The sequence below is a fragment of the Montipora capricornis genome, chromosome 12, assembly GCF_036669925.1.
Source record: "Montipora capricornis isolate CH-2021 chromosome 12, ASM3666992v2, whole genome shotgun sequence".
NCBI classification, from domain to species: domain Eukaryota; kingdom Metazoa; phylum Cnidaria; class Anthozoa; order Scleractinia; family Acroporidae; genus Montipora; species Montipora capricornis.
In genome coordinates this window covers 31,067,438-31,087,437 of record NC_090894.1, presented here as the reverse complement: position 1 = coordinate 31,087,437, position 20,000 = coordinate 31,067,438, and the positions used below count along the sequence as shown (strand labels likewise).

Sequence of the window (20,000 nt, the reverse complement as noted above, 5' to 3'; positions counted from 1 at the left end):
AGCAAATTGCGCAATGAACCAATAGAATTGTTAGCAATTATCTGTAACTAACTTTCTCAAAGCGTACAAGGTGCGAGTGGGTTTGATTTTGCTTCTCACTGGTTGAAATAGTAGCGCGAGATTTTAAAGCCAATCACCAAGCGTAGCAATCGCAATGACGTAATTACTTTCCACAGTAGTTTGAAAACTGCTCTATTGGCTAGAAAAACCAACTTGTGACTTGAGGAGAATGTCGTGAACGTGTTTGAGGAATGTTTGACTGAGAATTGAACTGAATAGCTTTCCAAGACAAATGGAGATACAGATATCAGTCTGGAAATTATATTTGGCCTTAAGAAGTCGATTAGTGTCACATTTCTGAATCATGCAATTGTGACATCGGGGAATTTAGTGTGAACAAAGCTGGGTCCTTATCGATTCACATTTGAAAGCCCGTTGCCCAAGGAAACTGAGCGGATCATAAATGGTTCCCATATCAACGGGATATCCGCATTAAGCGAGCCATTGGCTCCGCAGGCTTTGTACCCCAGTGGCCACAAAGCCAAGGGAGAAGACACCTTCGCAGCCCCTGCGTGTATAAAAAAATTGGTAAAAATATTTGTAGTGGGTAAAACGATCTCGATCTGATAAAACTAGGCGCATAGAGGCGAATTGGGTAAATGCCATCAAACGCGCAGAGCGGTCTGGGTAATTCTCCCACTTGGTCATTGATCAGAAAATGTTACAGCACGGTATTAACGATTACATCATGAAGACGGAAACTTGTATCAATGAACGATAACTTTTTGTTTACGGGGAGGTGTGTCAAAAGCGAAATGCAATCAATAAAATCACCTGTCGAGGTCACAGGGATTCATGAACTCATTAGCTGTTCTCGGACTTTAAACTCGCTTTATGAATCTATTCATCTTTAATTTTTAATATCGCTTTGTGGGGCATTGTGGAGCAATTTGTAAGTTAAAATGGAACATCATTTTGGCGAGCTAAGATATATTTCAGCCCAACGAAAGTCAAAATCAAACAATCGTACAAAATAAGAAGACTCGCGTAATGTTCGTGCTTATTTCTTGCTGTGTTGGTGAAAAAAAATGCTCAGATTGTTTTGTTGTCATTTTTTAATTGTGATAATAATAGTATAGAGTTTATTTTCTTAGACATTAATGTTTTGACCCCCTTTCAGAGCTCATTTTAACCCTCGCCTATAGTGAGCCCGAGGGCCCAAAATATATTTGCGCTCAAGAACCTAAACTCTATTGTTCTATTACTAGTTGCTCTTTTATTTGTTACCAAAATTGGACGGAAAAGAAATGGAAGTGAATGGGGACAAGAAGAAAATGGTAATTTACAAAGAGAAGCAGTATGGTTCGAAACCTTCAAAATACGAAAGAGAAAATAGGAAATGGGTGGAAAATAATACCCCAGGCAAGAGCACTTCAAGGAAAATGAAAATAGACAGTTGTCGGGCAGCGGGAACAGCTGCAGGGACTGCCACAGACAAAGTGCTTATCGCCAACGGCCTTGGTACTAAAAAAGAAGTGGAAGTGAATGCAAAGAAAGCGAAGTGTGGTACTCGAGTAGCTGAATTTTCTGGCTTGGAGCTTCTTAATGCCGACGCCGAAGCGAAAGTGGCAAATGCATCTGCAGGGACCTCAGTAACACCCGTACAAGCTGAGGCGTCTGCCAAGGCATCTGGTGCCGAGGCTGGTGCGAGCGCAGCTCTTGTTAAAGACGTCATTGAAGTTAGCGCAAGAGCTGTGGCTGGTGAAGCCCAGGCAAGAGCTGGAGCTGGATTGAAAGATCTAGGAGCACGTGCAGGTGATAGATCGTCCAGTCGAGGACAACGTAATGATTATGAAAGACATTTAACTATGAAATTTAAAAATTAGAATATTAACGCGGGAAAACAATTAAAAAGAACGTTACACTAAATTATAATAATTCTTCTAGTCCATAACCTAGAAATCTCGATCTTCGATGGAATGCGACCTCTCATTTTCAGAACGGCTGTGGTTTAGTTTCATTGTTTCTTAACGAGGTTTGAGGGCGTAAGGATAAACCGTTTTCCTTTTGTCGGAATATTCAGAACAAAATTTTCCTGCCCTTATGGTTGGAGTCGCTGCAAAACAAAAAAAATGCGGGGACTATATTTCCATATCGAATGCGACTTTGTGAGTAAAAAAAAAAAAGAATGGTAAAAAATTGCTTTTCCTGAAGGGGAACCAGAGCCTGAATAGAAAATTGATATGCCAGATATTCTGCCTCTTAAGTAGGTTATGACAATTTTGAAGTGACCTAATAAAAGTCAAAAGCAATTCAAAACCAAATTGCACCAATCGAATACCGTTTTGTCCAGTTTCTTATGAATGCGCACAGCCATATCACTTCTTCCAATACCAGATTAATGAGACCCCAAACAGAACCAAAACATACCCTTCTCTGCCACTGCCCGAGAGATATGGGTGTGCGCATGCGTACGGTATGTGCTATTTGTATGTTCATTTGTCAATAATTTCACTCACATGTAATCTGCCTTTATGTTACAGAAGCTTCGGCTGTGGTTGCTAAGGTAGAGGCTGGAGTCACCCACGTGCCATTTGCCCAGGTCAGTGCTTCAGGACCAGGCGCGCAAGCAGAAGCAGGTGCTTCCTGGAAATACACAGGCGCAAGTGTAGCAGCCTTTGCTGGAGAAGCCAGAGCGGGTCCATTTGCTGCCCGAGCGGGCGTTAAATTTGGTGTGGGAATGAGAAATGGCGTTCCTGAATGTGATTTAGGACCCGTCACTGTTCCATGCTCGGTGATGTAAATTCCGCAGCGACCATTCAGCAGGTGCTCCTGGTATTACGTAACGAAAAAAGAATTTGTTTTTCTTTTTTCCCTTTTTTTTCAAACAATTGGCGTAGTTAGGTTAGGGCTGGTGTTAGGGTTAGCTTCCAATAACTGTGATATAGGGTTAGTCTGCAGTCCGCGGTCTGCAGTTTGCAAGATTCAGACAACGCTCTCCTAAAATGTCTGGCTCATCCAGTTTTTTCAAATTATTGACCATTTTCCTGCTCTGTATTTGATGTAGCTGTGACTTATCAACTCATTTGTGGCTTTTTGATGTCTTTTCTCCGAGAGATTCCGAAAACCATTCCATACGGCATTTTGGCAATGGTTCTATATGTATGGTTATACTTTTTTCACACCGGTTTCTCCAAGGTAATAATGACATTAGTGGTTTGATGACAAGTTCTTTTCTTGGATTAAACTGAAAAGGTTATCTTTCGTTGTCCTATTTGCCCGTGCCACCATCCTTTTTACACCGTGCGAACGTTGTGTTTGTGGCGAAAGTTCGTCATCTCTTTACTCGAAAATTATTTCCCTTTGTCAGATCATAGTTAAACTTTGACTGAAATCGCACCATCCAGAACAGACCATCTAGTGTTCTACCAAGGCCTGATATTTCCTTATAAAACAGCAACGAATACTTTGAGTAAAGATTTTCAACATGAAGACGACCAGTTACGCTGTATGCTCCTTAGAACAGTTACAGGTTATTTTACGAAAATCAATTAGATTTGTTTGCACATGGGAAAGAAAAGCGGATTGTCATCATGACTAGAAATGATGCCTTGTTCCTGGTGTATTTTGCATAACGACATAAATGATAAACTTCGTACAATTTTGTCCTTCAGAATCAAGAGCCCACATCTTGCAAAAGATTTTTGGACTAGAGACTCAAAGCATTTTCATTCTTCTTCAGATAAATTTAGCCACCCTTTAACTTCTTTATGTCATTTACGCATATACGAAATGGTGGTTGTCGTGAAGGCTTGGAAATGGCTTAAACTCTTTACTAGAAAAAATATGTAGCAGATTTTAGTTGCTGGTTCGATGGCTTAGCGTTCAATCGAGACGTCCAATCGTTCAAGGGTTCGAATCCTTGTAGCGGCAACGAATGTTCTGGAAGCTCAAGATAAGTGGCACTGTCCGTTGGTAAGTAATGTAAAGAACAGTAAGGAAGAAAGGGAGAGACGGCAAGTGGAATAAGAACAGAAGGAAAGGGAGAGATGGAGGAGGAATTTAATCAATGTGTCTTTTTTCATTATTTTCTTTTTATCCCCCCTAAAAATCTAGGCCCCATTTTTTTTGTTGCATCCACCCAAAAAAGAGAAAACCCTCTTTTAGACAGTTCATAATAACCTAGGTTGAAATTAAAATTAACCTGAATCGAAATTCAACCTTTAACATAATCCTTCGCAACAGCTAGGAATAAGCACCCCACAGAAATTTCTCATGAGCTAAATTTTAAATATTTAAATTTCATTTTCCCTAGGTCTGCACTCTGCAACCTGAAATTTGGGTTTTACGTCGCTCGAATGACAAATGCAGTTCCGAACATAACGTTTTTGTTGTTCTTTTGAGACAACCTAAAACCTCAAAAGAATTGTTTAAAGTCTACTCTACCACATGAAATTTATCAATACGTTCAATAGTTCAAGACAGCAACAACTCTTGGCCCATTGCATGTTTGTCCTCATTTGAAGAACAATCGTCTTAGTACAGAGGGTATCCCATGCCCTTGTTCCATTCCAAATTTCCCGTGTTTCCACAGTTTTTCCTTATTTATTCCCTGCGTAACACATCTGCTTACAGTCTTCCACTACTATCAAACTGAACAATTAGTTGTTCCCGCGTTCCCTTAAACAGGATCACGTTCCCTCGGTCCCTACAATATTTTTCCTTTGCTCATTTGTTCCCCCCAAAAGCCCCTGGGAGACCCTCAGTACAAATAGAATATTATAATTGAAAGATATTTGTTGAAATAACTGAAGCCATTTGAGTAATTCCGACCACTTAATTTCTATAAACACCTTTGTTATACCTCCCAACTCAAATACGTTTTCTGATTGGAGGAGAACGTGTCACGTGTCATTGGTCAAAACTTCATGACGCCCTAGGGCGAACAAAACTTCATGACGCCCTAGGGCAACAACAACTTGAACTTTCGACTCATACGTGATCAGGTCGTGCACCTTTGAAACGGCGGCAAATCTGTACGCCAGCCGACGTCAAGCATATAATTTTTATCTGTGTATTGTTCTATTTTGAGTTGGGAGGTATAACAAAACACTTAATGACTGGCCCCTCGGGAAACAGGGAGTTTTGTTTCCCCTCGACCTCAATGTTTCCCTCGGCTTCGCCTCGGGGAACATTGAGGGTCTCGGGAAAACAAAACTCACTGTTTCCCTTGGGGCCAGTCATTAAGTGCTTATTGTTTTCTCGAGGTCATGACAAATTGTAAGTGTACTTAAAGCCTCTGGGATTTGGGCCATTCTCAAATAGTCATATATCTGACAACGAATTGGGATAATCATGGTCAGTTGTACCTTGACCATCAGACTTGAATTTGCTATAGTTAGTAGCGGAACTCGAACCAGTATCACGCTAGTTTACAACATACATCCTTCACATTGGACATCCATGTTATGGTCAATACCTGTCAAAACAAGGTATCCGCTGCTTGTTTTCTTTTAAAACTCATGCGATTCAAGAAAAATCCATTGCCAAACTGGTGAAATCCAAAGTAAATTCCGCTCGAAAAACCGATATCGCACTCATCGCTTCGGTTATTTATTCTTACTGCCTATAGAGTTTCGAATTGTCCGCGTTTTGGTGTTTCCCGTTACTGCTTAATTAAATCATTGTCTTTGCTTTCTTCCATAGAAAAATTCATGTCTTAACTAGTAAATTCCACGGTAATTTTCACACACTCCCTTAGACCATACTGGTAACATCTTTGCTGGTCGCCAATGTTCAGAGGAAACGGTTCTTGAACCACACCTAGGATAACTGGGAAATTGTGCGCTTGAATAAGAGCTCGGAGCTCTTCAAGCTTCTGGAAGGCAATAAATATCAAGTAACTATCCCCCTCTAGAGTGTAGGTTACCTTGACAAGCTTCCCCAGTTCCATGAGTGATGCTAGCTTGACTCTCGACTGTACTGCATTCTGCATCAAGATCTGGGAAAGTCGTTGCCTTGATGTGTCAGCAAACTCTTCGTTGCTCTCTAAAAATGTATTGATATGCCTCCACTCCTTACAAACATTTTTAGCACACTCACATTCGCTCCACCATCTTGTCGCATTCTTCCATGCCATGGCTTTCCCGGATACCTCTTTCCGTACTCTTCTTCCCCTCATACTTGAGAGGGAGATGCACCTAACATCAAGCATTTCTGGACACACACACACCGTTTCTAACGCCTTGGTGTTGACTGGGTCTGTCCCTTATTGCTGCTAAGACGAAGCCTTGAGCAACATTCAGCTTTCCATGGAGTGCCTCAATTATAATGCGAGCTAATTCGTCGCCGTTAACTGAACTTTTTACAAGATGAAACCTCACAAACCTAACTTTTACTTCCCAGTCTTGCATAAAACGAGCCAGAACAGCTAGGGCTTCACCATCTCGAGTTCCATCAAATATGATCGATGTTCCTTACCCAGTATTTCCTTGGATATTGATTTATATTCCTCTTCCAACACAAAGGTATCAATTGGCTCATGTGTGTAGAAGATGTCAAAGGGAAGCCTGCTTCTTTAAACAGATCTCTGAAATATTTCATTCTATTTAATGGTGCTCCACTCTTAAGAAATGCTTGCACAACGTTTACTCTAAAAATTCTTGTGCTAGTGGGAAGTGTCTCACCTTTAGGGTAACGTGCCTTATCATACTTAGCTATGGCGTCAGCAATATGCCTTTCCTTCTTATGCGCCGATCAAATCGAAACTTCAACATCTCCCTCCCGGGCAATCCCCCGGCATTAGACTATCTTCTGTGGCCGGGGAGTGGGAAATTTGAACTTCGCATGCGTGGGATGGTGAAAATTGAATCGGAAGTGTCAGGTTTCAAATGATTTTTTTCGAGCGCCGAAGTCGCTAACAGCTATATGAAACACGTGTTTGGACGAGATGGAAGAGTTTAAAGGAAGAGATATAGTATTTGTGAGCGATTGGCTTACAAAAAGGGTCTTCAATAGGTCTTTATTAAAGACGACAGGAGCCGCCGACAAAGATTGTTCTTTAGTAGGATATTACAGACAAATCCGACGATAGGGTAGGGCATTTGAACACTATGTTGGCCCGAGGGGGCAGGAATTTGAACGATCCAATCTTCAAAAGTTCAAATTCCTGGGGTTTGCCCGGGAGGAGGGGGGATGTTGAAGTTTCGAGTTGATCGGCGCATTAAAGGTTCTCCATCTTCCTTTTGTTGTTCTTGTGCTTCTTGCTTGGCTATATTCTGTGCCTTCAGGGTTAACTCTTCCCGGCAAGATTGGCAGAACAACGTACCTTTCCGGCTTACAACAAAAGAATCTTCTTTAAACTCTTGCACTCCTTGACTTGCAGAAACTTTCATTGGCTCATTTGCCTTTTTTGACACACTGGTCTGCGATCGACGATTTCCAGGCGTGTTGACCGAAAGCTTTCTTTTTCTTGACAACTCACTTGCAGCTGGCGATCTCAGCCGGTCCAGAAGTGAAACTATTTCTTTTTCTCTACGTATTTCAGGTATTAAAGGATTTGCAGTAGTAGAATTAGTAGACTCAGAGCCTGCAGAAGGTTCAGGCTCATTCTATCCAGCATCCGCCATTTTGACAAATGGCTGCTAGTAAAATGGAATACATTATCCAAGTGGGAAACCGCTGAACTGGATTATTTCTAGCGTAGAATGATAGCCTGAGTATTCTGTCATGAAAATAGCGAGGAATAGCTGGAAAACAGCCAAAAAATGCTGCAAATGTTTTAAATACCCCAAAATTTTCTAAATGTCTTTAAATTTCTTAAAATTTCTAAATATCTCGGAAACTTCTAAATATCTCAAAACATATCCGGGTATTTGTGTAAAGGCCTACCACTTTATCTCTGAAAACGAGATCATTCGCATTTTGATGTATTTCATTGAAACACGACAGCTTAGCTTGGAGCAAGAATCGGCAAAATACGGCAATGCAACGAATAAAGGACAAACTTCAAAGAAGATCCGCACCAACAAATTACCTTTAGGTGCTTTAAACAAACGCCTGAAAACACAAGCTAGTGATATTTCTTCCTAAACTTACGAGACCTCATTGGGATTACGTGTTTATAACATAGGGGGAAAATTTCTTGTTACTGTCGAGGCACATCAGTCAAAAAACAGTTGGGCAAAGGGATTAGGAAAGCACTTGTTCGCTCGCCTTTTAGAGGAAAACAAACAAACAACTCAACTATTTCTTTCTGTCCAAAAGAGTACAGATAATTGTTATTAATTCCAGTTTAGAATTAAAAAGTCGAGTTTCATTCCTGAACAAAGGAAAAACCCATTAAACCACTTTTTAAAAATATACATCTACTTGGAATAACGCATCCGTAAAAATAACAAAGGGTTTAGTGACCAAGGAAAGAATTTGTGAAGTAACTGTTCCACCAAGTTTGAGCTAATACTGGAATTCTGTTATGTCGTTGTCACTCTCTTTCTCTCTCCTTTCGCTTCTGTTCTAGACATAGGTCCTCCAGGAATCCAATACAGCGAAAAAAGAAAAATTCCAATACAGCGAAAAAAGCAGCTCTAAACAAATGAAAAGTAAACACACAGCTTTAAGTTTATATCCCTCCGATGCTTGACTTGAATAACTGCGTAGCCACCAGTGTGGACCACAAGTATCATGATATGTCAAACTAGATTGAAACTAGCAAAAAGTGCAGAAAGAACATATTTTTCCACCTGAACACGAAAAGAGTTGAGTGTGTAAGAACTATAGCTGATGTAGTATGGCCGTGTAGCCGCTTCGAGCCACGGAAATCGCGCGACAAGGACGGTTGCCTACTATTGTTATTGCGCATACGTTCTGCGCATCTAGGGATACTCGGATTTCCCATCGGTGATGCTTACTAATACAGGGTTATTTTTGCGTGGTTTAAAATTATGTGGAAAAAGTAGATCTTATTAATTTTTATTCGAATCCAAAAGAAAATTGGGGGCAACCATGCAAGCAGTTCACGAGATTGTTGTTTCATGGTTGCTGTTTTAGGCGTCTGCTTCATTTTCACTGCCGCTGCAACTTTCGTTTTAGCTCTTAATATCAAGTTCCACAGCCCCTCAATCACAACAGCACGTCAGCTCATTATTCAAAATGGGTCGCCAGAAATAAACAAAGACCGCTAATTTCGGTCGCCTTTTTTCTAATTCCTATATAAATGGAATATAAATAGACATCTCCTATTCACGAAAACTACGAAAATTCAACACAAACGGTTTAATCGTCACTTAAATCCGTTTGTGTTGGGCTGTAGCTCCACTTTCGCGCGGACTCGAATGAGCGGGTGACGCATGCGTAAATGCTGATCTTGTAACCCCCTCATTTTTCCTGATTTTGCAATTTTACTCGTTTATATCTCGGCTTCCGGACGGTAAATTTCATTTCATTTCATTTTTGCATGTTCCATTAGATTAAGTTAAAACACTTGTCTTTCAAATTTAAAACAAATTCTGTAGGTGAAAAAAAAATAGATGATTTTTTACCGACGTGACGATAGGTCTGCAGATTACGGGCAAGTTTAAGCAATGAGTTACACAATGACAAATGTTAAACATATTCTTTTGACAAAATTTCTCCCAATTGCAAAGTATCCTGTCACAAAACAAGAACTTCATTCTAAAGCTTATTCTACGCAAAAAGAGCGGAAAACACGTTTCTGACCGAAGGTTTGATCACGCCTCGTGGACTGCTAATATGATAACACAACAACCTTGTCGCTAACCTTTATTTGACATGAATACCCTTGACAAGTGCTATAAAAACAATCCAGCATCCAGATAATTTCGCATTGTTCTAAAGATGCTCTCTACTTTATGTAATTTTCCCGCGATTTCGACCAAAATTCCCTGTTTTTCACCCTCCTGCGTGGACGCCATTTCTGTCTCGCTCGAAGGCGATCTTCGGCAAACATCATACTTGTATACTCATACTTTGTGAATATCTTTTACTTTTTTGCACGCTTGTATAAAATTGCACTTTACTGTTTCGTATATGTAATGTAATTCTGATTTCCCAATAAAATAAAGATAATCTCAATTTTTGACAAGTTTTTTTCCATTATTCCTTCTGAAAGAAATTAACAACTCACTAGTTATTGACGGCCAACAAGCTCCCACGACTTTTCTATGGTTTTCTGACAGTGCATCCACAGGGGGTAGGTTTGACCCATTTGAGGACGAGTCAGATTTTTCAGTTTTCTTTTTGATATCCCCGAGCCATTATAGACCAATACAATCCTTCGTTAATAAACAGGGGTTAAAGCTATCTCCTTTATTAGATCATGATATATTTGCAACATCTCTAACCAGATCCTAATTGACGAAGGCCGACCGAAGTCGCTATTTTCGACCACAGACTCGTGCAAAGTGCCGATGCACGGATACAATTTACCCACTTACAAAAGAAAAACTAATTTGGCAAACGTTTAACTTTATGGCATTGCAGGCGGTTTTCAACAAAACCGCTAAAGACGCAGCTAACAATGGCGAAATGGCCCATTGCAAGATGACGACCAAAATATGCTATCGAGAGATCTATTGCTTGCACCATCCAGCATGGGGGACATGAGGTACCTTAAGGGCGGCCAAACGGCTTAAACATTTAATTTGGTTCAACATCTGTTCGATTTTGTTGAATGATATTGACTGACGGGGTGGGCAAACAGTTTCAACATATCATTCAACATTTGATTCAACATCTTTCCCAAGCTGCAGCCGTGGTTGTTACGATGGAAACAGACATGGATACGTCATTGAGAGACCCATTAGTGCGCACGCGCAGACCCAACAATGTTGAAAGAAAGACGGGGGCAAACGGCTTCAACTTCATTCAATATTCGCGAAAACAAAAGAAATGTTGAATGGTTGTTGAAGGAAATACAGTTTAAGGGCTTTTAAACTCACTTAACATCGAGTCGACATGTTTCAACAAGGTTGAAAGGGGAAAAGGCAGACGGTTTTAACATCGCTGGCAACAAAATCGAACTCATGGTGAAGCAAATGCTGAAACTGTTTGCCCGGGCCTAACACCATTAATTAAAACACTCGGCCTTATGCTCTTGGCTGGAATGATGGTAGGCTACACGGATTAAATTATCTTGTCACAACTGATCATGAATTGGAAGACATTTATTTTTAAACAAATGTGAGAAAAGAAAAACAAACTTGATCTATTGTAGGCTTTCTGTTCAATCATGCTTCTGAAGTTATCGTTATAACGCTGTAATAAGCCTCTTTAAATAAGAAACCTATTTCGACAGAGGTCAACCATACAAATCACATGACAATAAATCTGTTTTTCTAGCATTTTGATTGTCTAGTGAGAAGAGTGCAAAGAAAGGGAAGAGCACGTACGAAGAATTAACACCCTAATCCCTCATTCACAATGAGTGAAATCGTAGGTGGACAAGACAACCTGTGCTTCGAAATGGAGTCTAAAAAAGCGACTAAATGCGAGGCAAACATCAAGAAGCAAACAACATGGGAACCCTCTGCAAACTCCAACAAGCAGTTCTCGAGATTGTTGAGTTTCATGTTTGCTGTTTTAGGCGTCTGCTTCATTTTCACTGCTGCTGCAACTTTCGTTTTAGCTCTAAGTATCACGTTCCGCAGCTCCTCAATCACAACAGATCCCGTCACTTCGCAAGGTAACCTGAAAACACAATTTTGTAGCTTACAATAGCTGAGTTTAATCAAAATATTTACATCATTTTGAGAAGAAATCCAACGAATGATGAATTTAGTTCTCATCCAGTGAAACGGTTTTGTCCTGATCCAGCAGGTCCTTCGCAGTAAAATTTTACCATGGATGTTTTTTATCCATATTTGGAAAGGGCTTAGGTTGCTTCTTGCCTCTAACCCTAATCCCAACTGAAAATAGAACAGTCATTTTCTCGGTAAACTGATTCTCAAAAGCGCATTATGCGCAAAGTTAAAACCTGTCGAACAGAACTGTCACTTATCGCCCTAAAGGACACATACCCTGCTTTTTTGAATTGATCAACTGGAATTATTATTATTTTTTTAAATAAAGATTTTATGATGTTTTAAAGTACCGGTATCAATAAGTTTAGTTTTGGCATTCGACTATTTATTTCTTTCATTCAGATTCGCTGAATGACAGACAATTAAATAGAATTAACAGAATAGCTTCAGTGGTGTACTTCGCCTATAATTACAACTGTTGCATAGTTAAGAACTGTTCACTGCAATACCGTAAGTTTAGTGACAGTATCTCTTCCTGTGTTTTTAGCTAGCAGCCTTTCTTCCCCTTGTGAAAAAGGAAGCCTGAACAACAAAGTCCAGGACTTTACTGAACGGCTGGAATTCATGCAGAGAGAACTAGAAAACTTGTGGATGGTGATCAATTCAACGGCAGAAAAAAATTCAAACTTAGCAAGACAGGTAACGAGTCTTGCCTTGTTCTTTAACAGGAATCCTTTTATCAGTAGAGTCCGACGAATGTTTCATTTTTTTGTGCTCAGGGTGACAGTGGGTGTGTGAATATTCTACACAACACAAAGAAGGATGGGAAAATGATTTTTTTTTCTAACTTTTCTTGACAAATCAGATATGCTGAACGCAGATAAAAAGTAAATAGAAAGCAGGATTTTAGATATTCTATCACAGCAGGCCCGGAAAAGAGTCACGGAGGATGAGTAACATGGGCTCTGGTGAAGATATTTTAATGTGTTATAAAGCAACATTACCAATTGAGGGTTTTCATCTGACGTCACGGCGGCCATTTTGGTTTACAGAACAATGCAGTGTCTTTTGGGCTCGGAATTTGACTCTATTATTATGCAAAACTTGTGAAGCCATTTTCTACTGTTTTGTAGATCAACATGGCCGACTCATCACGTGGATGAAAAGCAAGAATAATTTTACTGAATGGTATCAGTCTTAATCCAAGAATCACTTAAGCCTTTCCGACACAGAAATTCTGTATGGTGTCCTAAAGAGTTTTTCTTCTTGTTCAACTCTAAATCATCTTATCTTTATTAGTAAATACTCTCTCTATTGCAAAGCAGTAAATAATGCCAAACCCCTTTTTGAAGATTTTGTCACCCTCGTTGGCAGAGGAGATAGAAATAGAAAGATAAATAGCATTCATGTCAAACAAGCGCAGTGCCTTTCTGGAAAAGTGGTGTGGTTTTGAAGATCGTATTGTTCGTTTCTCAGTAGCTTTGTGCAAATAACCTTAGGCCTGTATGTTGTAATTGCAAGCGTTAGTAAAATCGTAAATGTAAGCAGTTATTATTGTATAATTGGTAAATCTGTGTATTCGTTGCATTTGTAATAAAATAAAAGAGAAAAAAACATTACCAAGACGCGCAATAGAGTCACAATACGAAAAGTTCAACAACTTAAATCGAAAGGTGAGCGTCAAAAAATGTCGTTGTTTTCAAATGTGTTTTAGGTGTACAAATTGCAGGATTATTCTAGTGTTGCGCTTCTACTACATTAAAAGGGGGCGGCACCTCTTCACTGACAAGAAAGGCAAGACAGGAAAATACCAATTTTTCAAACGATAATAATGGACTTTATTTTAAAAGTGTCAACTGTATTTATTAGCACTGGACCACTAACTGCAGACACTATACGTAGAAATCATATCAAATTGAACATTGGTTTTTGAGAAGAGTGGAAACTGCAGTAACTGGAGAAAGCCTCTCGGAGCGGGCTGACAGTAGAGAACCAACAAACTCAACCCACATATGACGTCGAGTCTGGGAATTGAACCCGGGCCACATTGGCGGGAGGCGAGTGCTCTCACTACGGCACGAGCTCTGCGCCACATTTTGCCTTTTACTTAGTCATTGGGCTCTTTTAGTCGGAATGGAGCTCTGAGCTCATTGTGTTATGCAATGTACGTTATCATACTGAAAGGTAACCTTGTCTCTTCATATTCAGTTTTGTTTGGAACAAAAACCGGTTAAAATCCCCAGTCTAACTGATAACTGAAACTGATGAAGGTTATATTTGAGGTCTGTTTTCAATTTTGATGCAGGACCAGCAGCACATGAAGAAAATACAGGAACTTGAGGGCCTGGTCAACAGAACTCGTCAAGAGGCCAATAAGGCCAACTGGAAACACTACACGGCACTTTTGTCCGCTGGAAATCAAGCCAAGGAAGAATTTCACAGAGTGTGGACTGTGGTTAATACATCGCAAGTTGTTTTGTCAAAACAGATACGAAAACTTCATGATAATTTAATTCAAGAGGTGGGTAGCAAAGTTGCACGGCTTTTCCCAACAGACTCGCCAATTTGTTTTGTATGTCGCAAAATTTATAATTAACACGGTTGCTCCAATGTTGCAAAAGTTGCATGCTGCCTTTCATCTCCTTGTCAAGAACAAAACCAAGATAAGAAAGTCCATGATCTTACTATCCGGCCAAATTTTGGTCAATACGCTGTGTGTGAATGCATGAGTGCGAGTAATAATATTCTTAAGCCAGATGTTTTCTTTTTGGATTTAAAAAAAAAACTCTGCTTGAAAATTTAAAATGATTACAAAAGTAAATGTTGAGAGAAAATGATTGCTAGTTAAATAATCCAGTCTTAAGAAATATGTTTTTTTCTATGCAGGACGAGTACTTGAAGAAAACACAGAACGTGACGATGAAAGAAATTCGCTGGGTATGGACTGTGGTGAATACATCCCAGGTTGCTCTTTCAGAGAAGTTTAAAGAAGTTCAGGAAAACTTCACTCAACAGGTGAATGGCTTTAAATTTGGCCTACCTTGTTAAAATAGAACTTTTCCTTGCTTAAACTTTAACCAATTATTTGGCCCCTATTTAGCGGTCCTGGTCTTTAGTGAATAATCGCATTCTTTAAGGCCATTGCCTCGCAACCATATATATGTTGTTGCATGACATTTCTCAGGAAATTTGTTCATGGAAAGGTTTCTCCCAAGTAACCTAATTGCCATTTATACTCCTGGGAAGGAAATTTGACGTGCCGACTCTCCCAGGCTCTGGACCCGAGCTGTTCGACCTGGAACCACAGGGCCACTGCACTTACCAACTGAGTCGCGGTTCCCTCAATTCTCCGTTGGCCTAATATAAGGGAATTAGGAGCAACTGAATGAAAGCTTACAGCTGGAGGGGCAGCTTGTGTGGAATGTACTAACAGGAAGATCGTCCTATTCAAAGTGAGAGGTGGTGGAGAGCTTTACGCTTGAGACGGTATTTTACGGTAACTTGAACTAAATGCTATGGAATTTGTGGCTGTTAATTGCAACTCTCTTCAAGCTTTCGCCAATGGCCAGGGGCAACCTTTTCATTTTTTAAAATACCGAGAAACAAATGTGCTTTTATTATAGATTATGAATATAAGTCGAACACAAGGCCCCAGGGGACTTCCTGGATACAATGGTACTCAAGGTCCTCCGGGGGAGTCTGGACCACGAGGCCTTCCTGGCTACAATGGTACCCAGGTTCCACCCGGTAGTTCTCCGACCGGAGCTGACATCACGCTTTGCAATTATCAAGAGAAAAAGAGCTCTGGAGTAAACCCTGGTGCCTATGCTGCTGCAGATGTCTCAGTAACTGAACAAAGTGTAGGTTTCCAATTAATTATATTTTAATCCCGTACGCAAAACGAGAACAAGCCCCACATGGAATCCATGTGGCTGGCGAGTACATTGAAGTCTCCAATTACGCAAAGAACATAGGGGTAACATTCGATAGTTCTATGAACCTTGGAATATAGCTAAGATAAGAAATTATCTTTTTCAAGATGAAGTCGAGATGATACTTTTTTACATGCATTTATTACATCCAAGCTGGACTACTGTAATGCTCTGCTTTATGGCCTACCGCAATCGCTTCTTTATAGGCTGCAATATGTGCAAAACTGCGCAGCTCGACTCGTGTCCAGAACTAAAAGGACTGAACATATAACACCAGTTTTACGTCGACTGCACTGGCTACCTGTCTGGAAACGGATTACATACAAAATTCTACTTATGACATATAAAGCATTGAACGGCATGGCACCGAAGTACCTGGCTGATCTTCTTCAACCTTATCAACCCATTAGGAATCTAAGATCTTCCTAAAAAAATCTGCTGGTGGTATCAAAGTCTAATCTGAAGACTTACGGTGATAGAGCTTTCAACGTTGCCGCTCCCAAATTTTGGAAGTCACTCCCAGCCAATCTAAGATCTGTTTCATCGCTCATTGTTTTTAAGAATAAGATTGAGACTTTGCTCTTCAAAGAGGCTTTAAATTAGGGTTTAATTTGTAAGACAATATTGTAATTTTAAGTAGAAGTGGTTTTAATTTTTAATTACTAATATTTTAAAGCGCCTTTGAGCTCTAGAAATGAGCGCTATTTAAATTCATGTATATTATTATTATTATTGTTATTATTATTATTATTATTATTATTATTATTATTATTATTATTATTTATCTCTGTTTTTGAAAGGGGACCTGAGTGTGTTGTTAATTTCAACCCATCAATACCACGTTTCTAAAGAACCCGGTTCTGCTTTATTTCTTTTCTTATTGATCAAATTTGTTGCTTCACGCGAATTAAGAAGTGAATTAAGAGTTGGCAGGCCTCGCTACGGACAATAGGCTCATTTTTGTTGCCTTGTCTTCACAATGTCTCGCCTTTACCTGGTATGCCTCAAAGTACAAAGACCTGACATAACAGGCAAAGCGTGACCTGCGGATTTCACCACAAAATGATCGACGTGCCTTGACTCCACAGGACCTGCTTGACCTGGCCGAGATAACTGTTCCCTTCCTTCGTCACGGTTCGTTCATTCATTCTTTTGTTCGTAAGTTTCTTTATTTCTTTATTTATTTCTATCTATTCGTTTATTTATTCACAGGGCAAGAAAATTATTGGAGCCAACTGTGCCACAAATGATGCCAAAGTCGTCTTACTCAGCAGCACCGAAACTGGCGGAACAAGAACGTACCGTTGTGACTGTACAGGTACTGAAAATACCGGAGACTCAAAGATGTATTGTACGATTCACTTTTGGGAGTGCTGATCTAAAAGCATCCAGGTAGAACACTTTTTCACTTGGTGCATGTCACATTGCGGGCAACTTTCAAAGAAGTCCCTCAAACACCCCTTCCTGGTGACAACTATGGATAACGTTAAGCAAAGAGCTACTTTCTTAGAACAGTAATAACTACAGAAATAGAGGATATTACATGGCCGCGCGGGGATACGAATTTTATCTTCGAGTGATGAAAGTATCTCTCACGAGTGAGCGAAGCGAACGAGTGAGAGATACTGTAAGCACTCGAAGATAAAATTCGTATTCCCAAATCAAGCGGCCATGTAATGTTCTGTTTATTATATAGATATTGATGAAATGTCTAGATTTAAAACAACTTGTTTTGGTCATTTTCGAAATGATGAAAAAGTGGTCACCAACCGCTAAAACACGCATGTTGTGTAACATGAAACAAGATCTGAAAGTTATGAAAAACAAATCATGATAATGTAAAATTTGCAATAAAAATGTTAATGTAGTAGATAGGAATTATATTAAAGCACAAAAGTACCTCACAATGAAGAGGAAGCTCGTGTTTTCTTAGCTTATATTGTTCGTTACCATGGCGACACCTATATTCTCACATGTGAAAGATAGAAATGATACTAATGAGTGTTTTTATGAAATAATGTATCCGGTTTATGATATTTTGGTTTGCGATTAACAATATAGAATTACATGTAGTCTTCAGCCGTCTTCACCCTCAACGTTAATTATGATCAACGGAAATGTAATTCAGGCTATCATACTCCATTTAATTTTATTCAATTATGGTTCTGAATTCAAATACAATAGGGCAACATCGCAGTGTGAGACAAAATATCGCGTGGCCGCCACGATCATCATCACCATGCTTGAGGCGAGGAGAGAACCAAGGGTAGCTTCTGAGAACAGAAGATGACAAATCCAAATCTTCGCTCCATAAAGCGGTTAGAAGTTTCGTCTGCTCATACCACAACGAGTTCGCCATTCTGTTCAATTACTCACTGCAATTACTTCAAACAACCCCCTTGAGGTTGTTTGAAGTAATTATAATCCAGTCATAATCAGTAATTAGTGTGAACCTATTTCATATTTAATTCGATTATAATTTGATCACAATCGAGACCTAATGTGAACACGGCTTTAGTCAGTGAGCTGTCAGAAATGTTTATATCCGAACGCTGTAAATACTTAAAGTCACGCACAGCACGTTCATGGTAAATGGGAGCTAAACTGATAATTTATCACGGACGCGTCGACGAGAAGTCCAAACAATCGCCTTTAAATAACCAAAAAAAGCTTGTATGTTTTGAAGTTTCAGTTCAAATCATTTTTTTTTTAATGTTTCCCTCATTATTTTTTTGCCTACATTTTTTTTGTAAATCTCAAAGACAAACGTCTTAAATTAATCTAAACTAACATGAAAAAAAAAAAAAAAAAAAAAAAAAAAAATTGCCGTCCGGAAGCAGAGGAATAAACGAGTAAAGTTGCAAAATAAGGAAAAATGAGGTGGTTACAAGTCAACATTTAAATGCGTCACTTGCTCATTCGAGTCCGCGCGCGAGTGGAGCTACAGGCCAACGCAACGGATTGAAGTGACCATTAAACCGTGTGTGTAGAATTTTCGTAGTTTTAGGAATTAGGAGAAAGGTGAGCGAAATTAGCGGTATTTGTTTATTTCTGGTGACCCATTTGAATCATGAACTGACGCGAGCAGCTAACGAATTGCGTGTGTGGCTTACGCGCACGCGCTCAGCTGAAAACCCTTTCGAGTCTCCTTAAAATCTTCCCACATTGAAATTTGCTTCATTTCTTACCTGAAGTTAGGTCATAAATTACTCACCGACTTTGTTTCGCAGAAAAAGGCAAGGGAAAAAATGCCCTAATTTAGTTAGATAGGTCATCATAACGAAATATAGTCTCATCTTCTCATCCGTCGAAAATCATAAAAAAATAATATGTTAGAGTGAAGCTTTCTGTGCATAGAAATATAGGAGTAGATTTTTTTTAGATAATTTCATGCCGCTGGGGATATCGTAAACAGTAGAGTTAACCCCCAACGAGCGTTTTTGCAAGCCCTACCCGTTATATATAGTTTACGTCATAGAAAGTGCGGCGTACGGGGTTTTATTCACGAGTTGTTTGTGTCAAAAACCCGAACGAGCGAGGAACGAGCGAGTGAGGGTTTTTGACACAAACAACGAGTGAATAAAACCCCGTACAAAGCACTTTCTATGTCGTAAACTGTTTATTACACATAAAACGAGAATTTTCATTAAAATAGTTTTCTCAACGCAAATTAGAAACAAAAACTCACTAACAATAGAACCAAATGGAAATTTAATTTAATTCAATAACAAAGTACGATTTGCACGAGATGCACGAGTAATTGGTATGGAAACGCCTTTACGCTATCGTTGATTGGTTATACTTCCACATGTGAAATAGCTGTACGCCATTCTGATTGGCTGTATAAGCCTTTTCCACATGTGAACATAAAGCGTATAGATTTGTACAAATGAGCTTTATGGAATAAAATTCTCATATTATGTGTAATAAAACCACTTCCGGAGCTCAGGACACGCGGAAAGAAAAATTTTTTAAAAGACAACTTCTTAAATTGTGATTTTTTTCATTTCATCATATTTTGTAGATTTGAAGAAGAGAAAATGATTCATGTCTTAAAAAATAGGGGTCACAGATGATCTAAACGAGTAAAATCGATGTGATGTTGCGAAGCTCTTGGAAAATTTAGTTTGTCACGATTTCGCGTGACCTGTCGGGGAAGGACTGGAACCCAAGACAGGCTCGATCGATGAAAGGTTTTTGTAAAAAAAAAACTTTCTCAAGCATAGAAACGAAGTTTCAAGCAGGCGTTATCTTTATTTGGTTAGTGTTTTGTATCATATCTCTCCATTGCCGTGAAAGTAAAGGAAAA

At 39.4% G+C, this 20,000-nt stretch overlaps 2 protein-coding genes and 1 pseudogene across 5 annotated transcripts in view; all 3 read left to right on the top strand.

The window, feature by feature from the left end:
• LOC138026962 (uncharacterized) overlaps window positions 1–1,404 on the top strand; it is an 11,654-nt pseudogene extending 10,250 nt beyond the window's left edge.
• LOC138025644 (antifreeze protein Maxi-like) lies at window positions 1,308–2,803 on the top strand. Its single transcript, XM_068872827.1, has 2 exons — window positions 1,308–1,815; window positions 2,544–2,803. The coding sequence occupies exons 1-2, from the start codon at window positions 1,308–1,310 to the stop codon at window positions 2,801–2,803; spliced, it is 768 nt and encodes a 255-aa protein (XP_068728928.1).
• Window positions 2,804–11,130: 8,327 nt separating this feature from the next.
• LOC138026966 (collectin-12-like) overlaps window positions 11,131–20,000 on the top strand; it is an 18,515-nt gene continuing 9,645 nt past the window's right edge. For 2 of the 4 annotated variants that reach the window (XM_068874451.1, XM_068874450.1), the window contains exons 1-6: window positions 11,383–11,701; window positions 12,307–12,458; window positions 14,065–14,280; window positions 14,646–14,774; window positions 15,383–15,619; window positions 16,904–17,083. In XM_068874451.1, the coding sequence (XP_068730552.1) occupies window positions 11,440–11,701; window positions 12,307–12,458; window positions 14,065–14,280; window positions 14,646–14,774; window positions 15,383–15,619; window positions 16,904–17,068 (1,161 nt within the window). In that variant the 5' untranslated portion in view covers window positions 11,383–11,439 and the 3' untranslated portion in view covers window positions 17,069–17,083. Of the gene's footprint in view, window positions 11,702–12,306; window positions 12,459–14,064; window positions 14,281–14,645; window positions 14,775–15,382; window positions 15,620–16,903; window positions 17,084–17,875; window positions 18,377–20,000 lie in introns of those variants that run through there. The other 2 variants (XM_068874449.1, XM_068874447.1) reach the window with 2 other exon arrangements.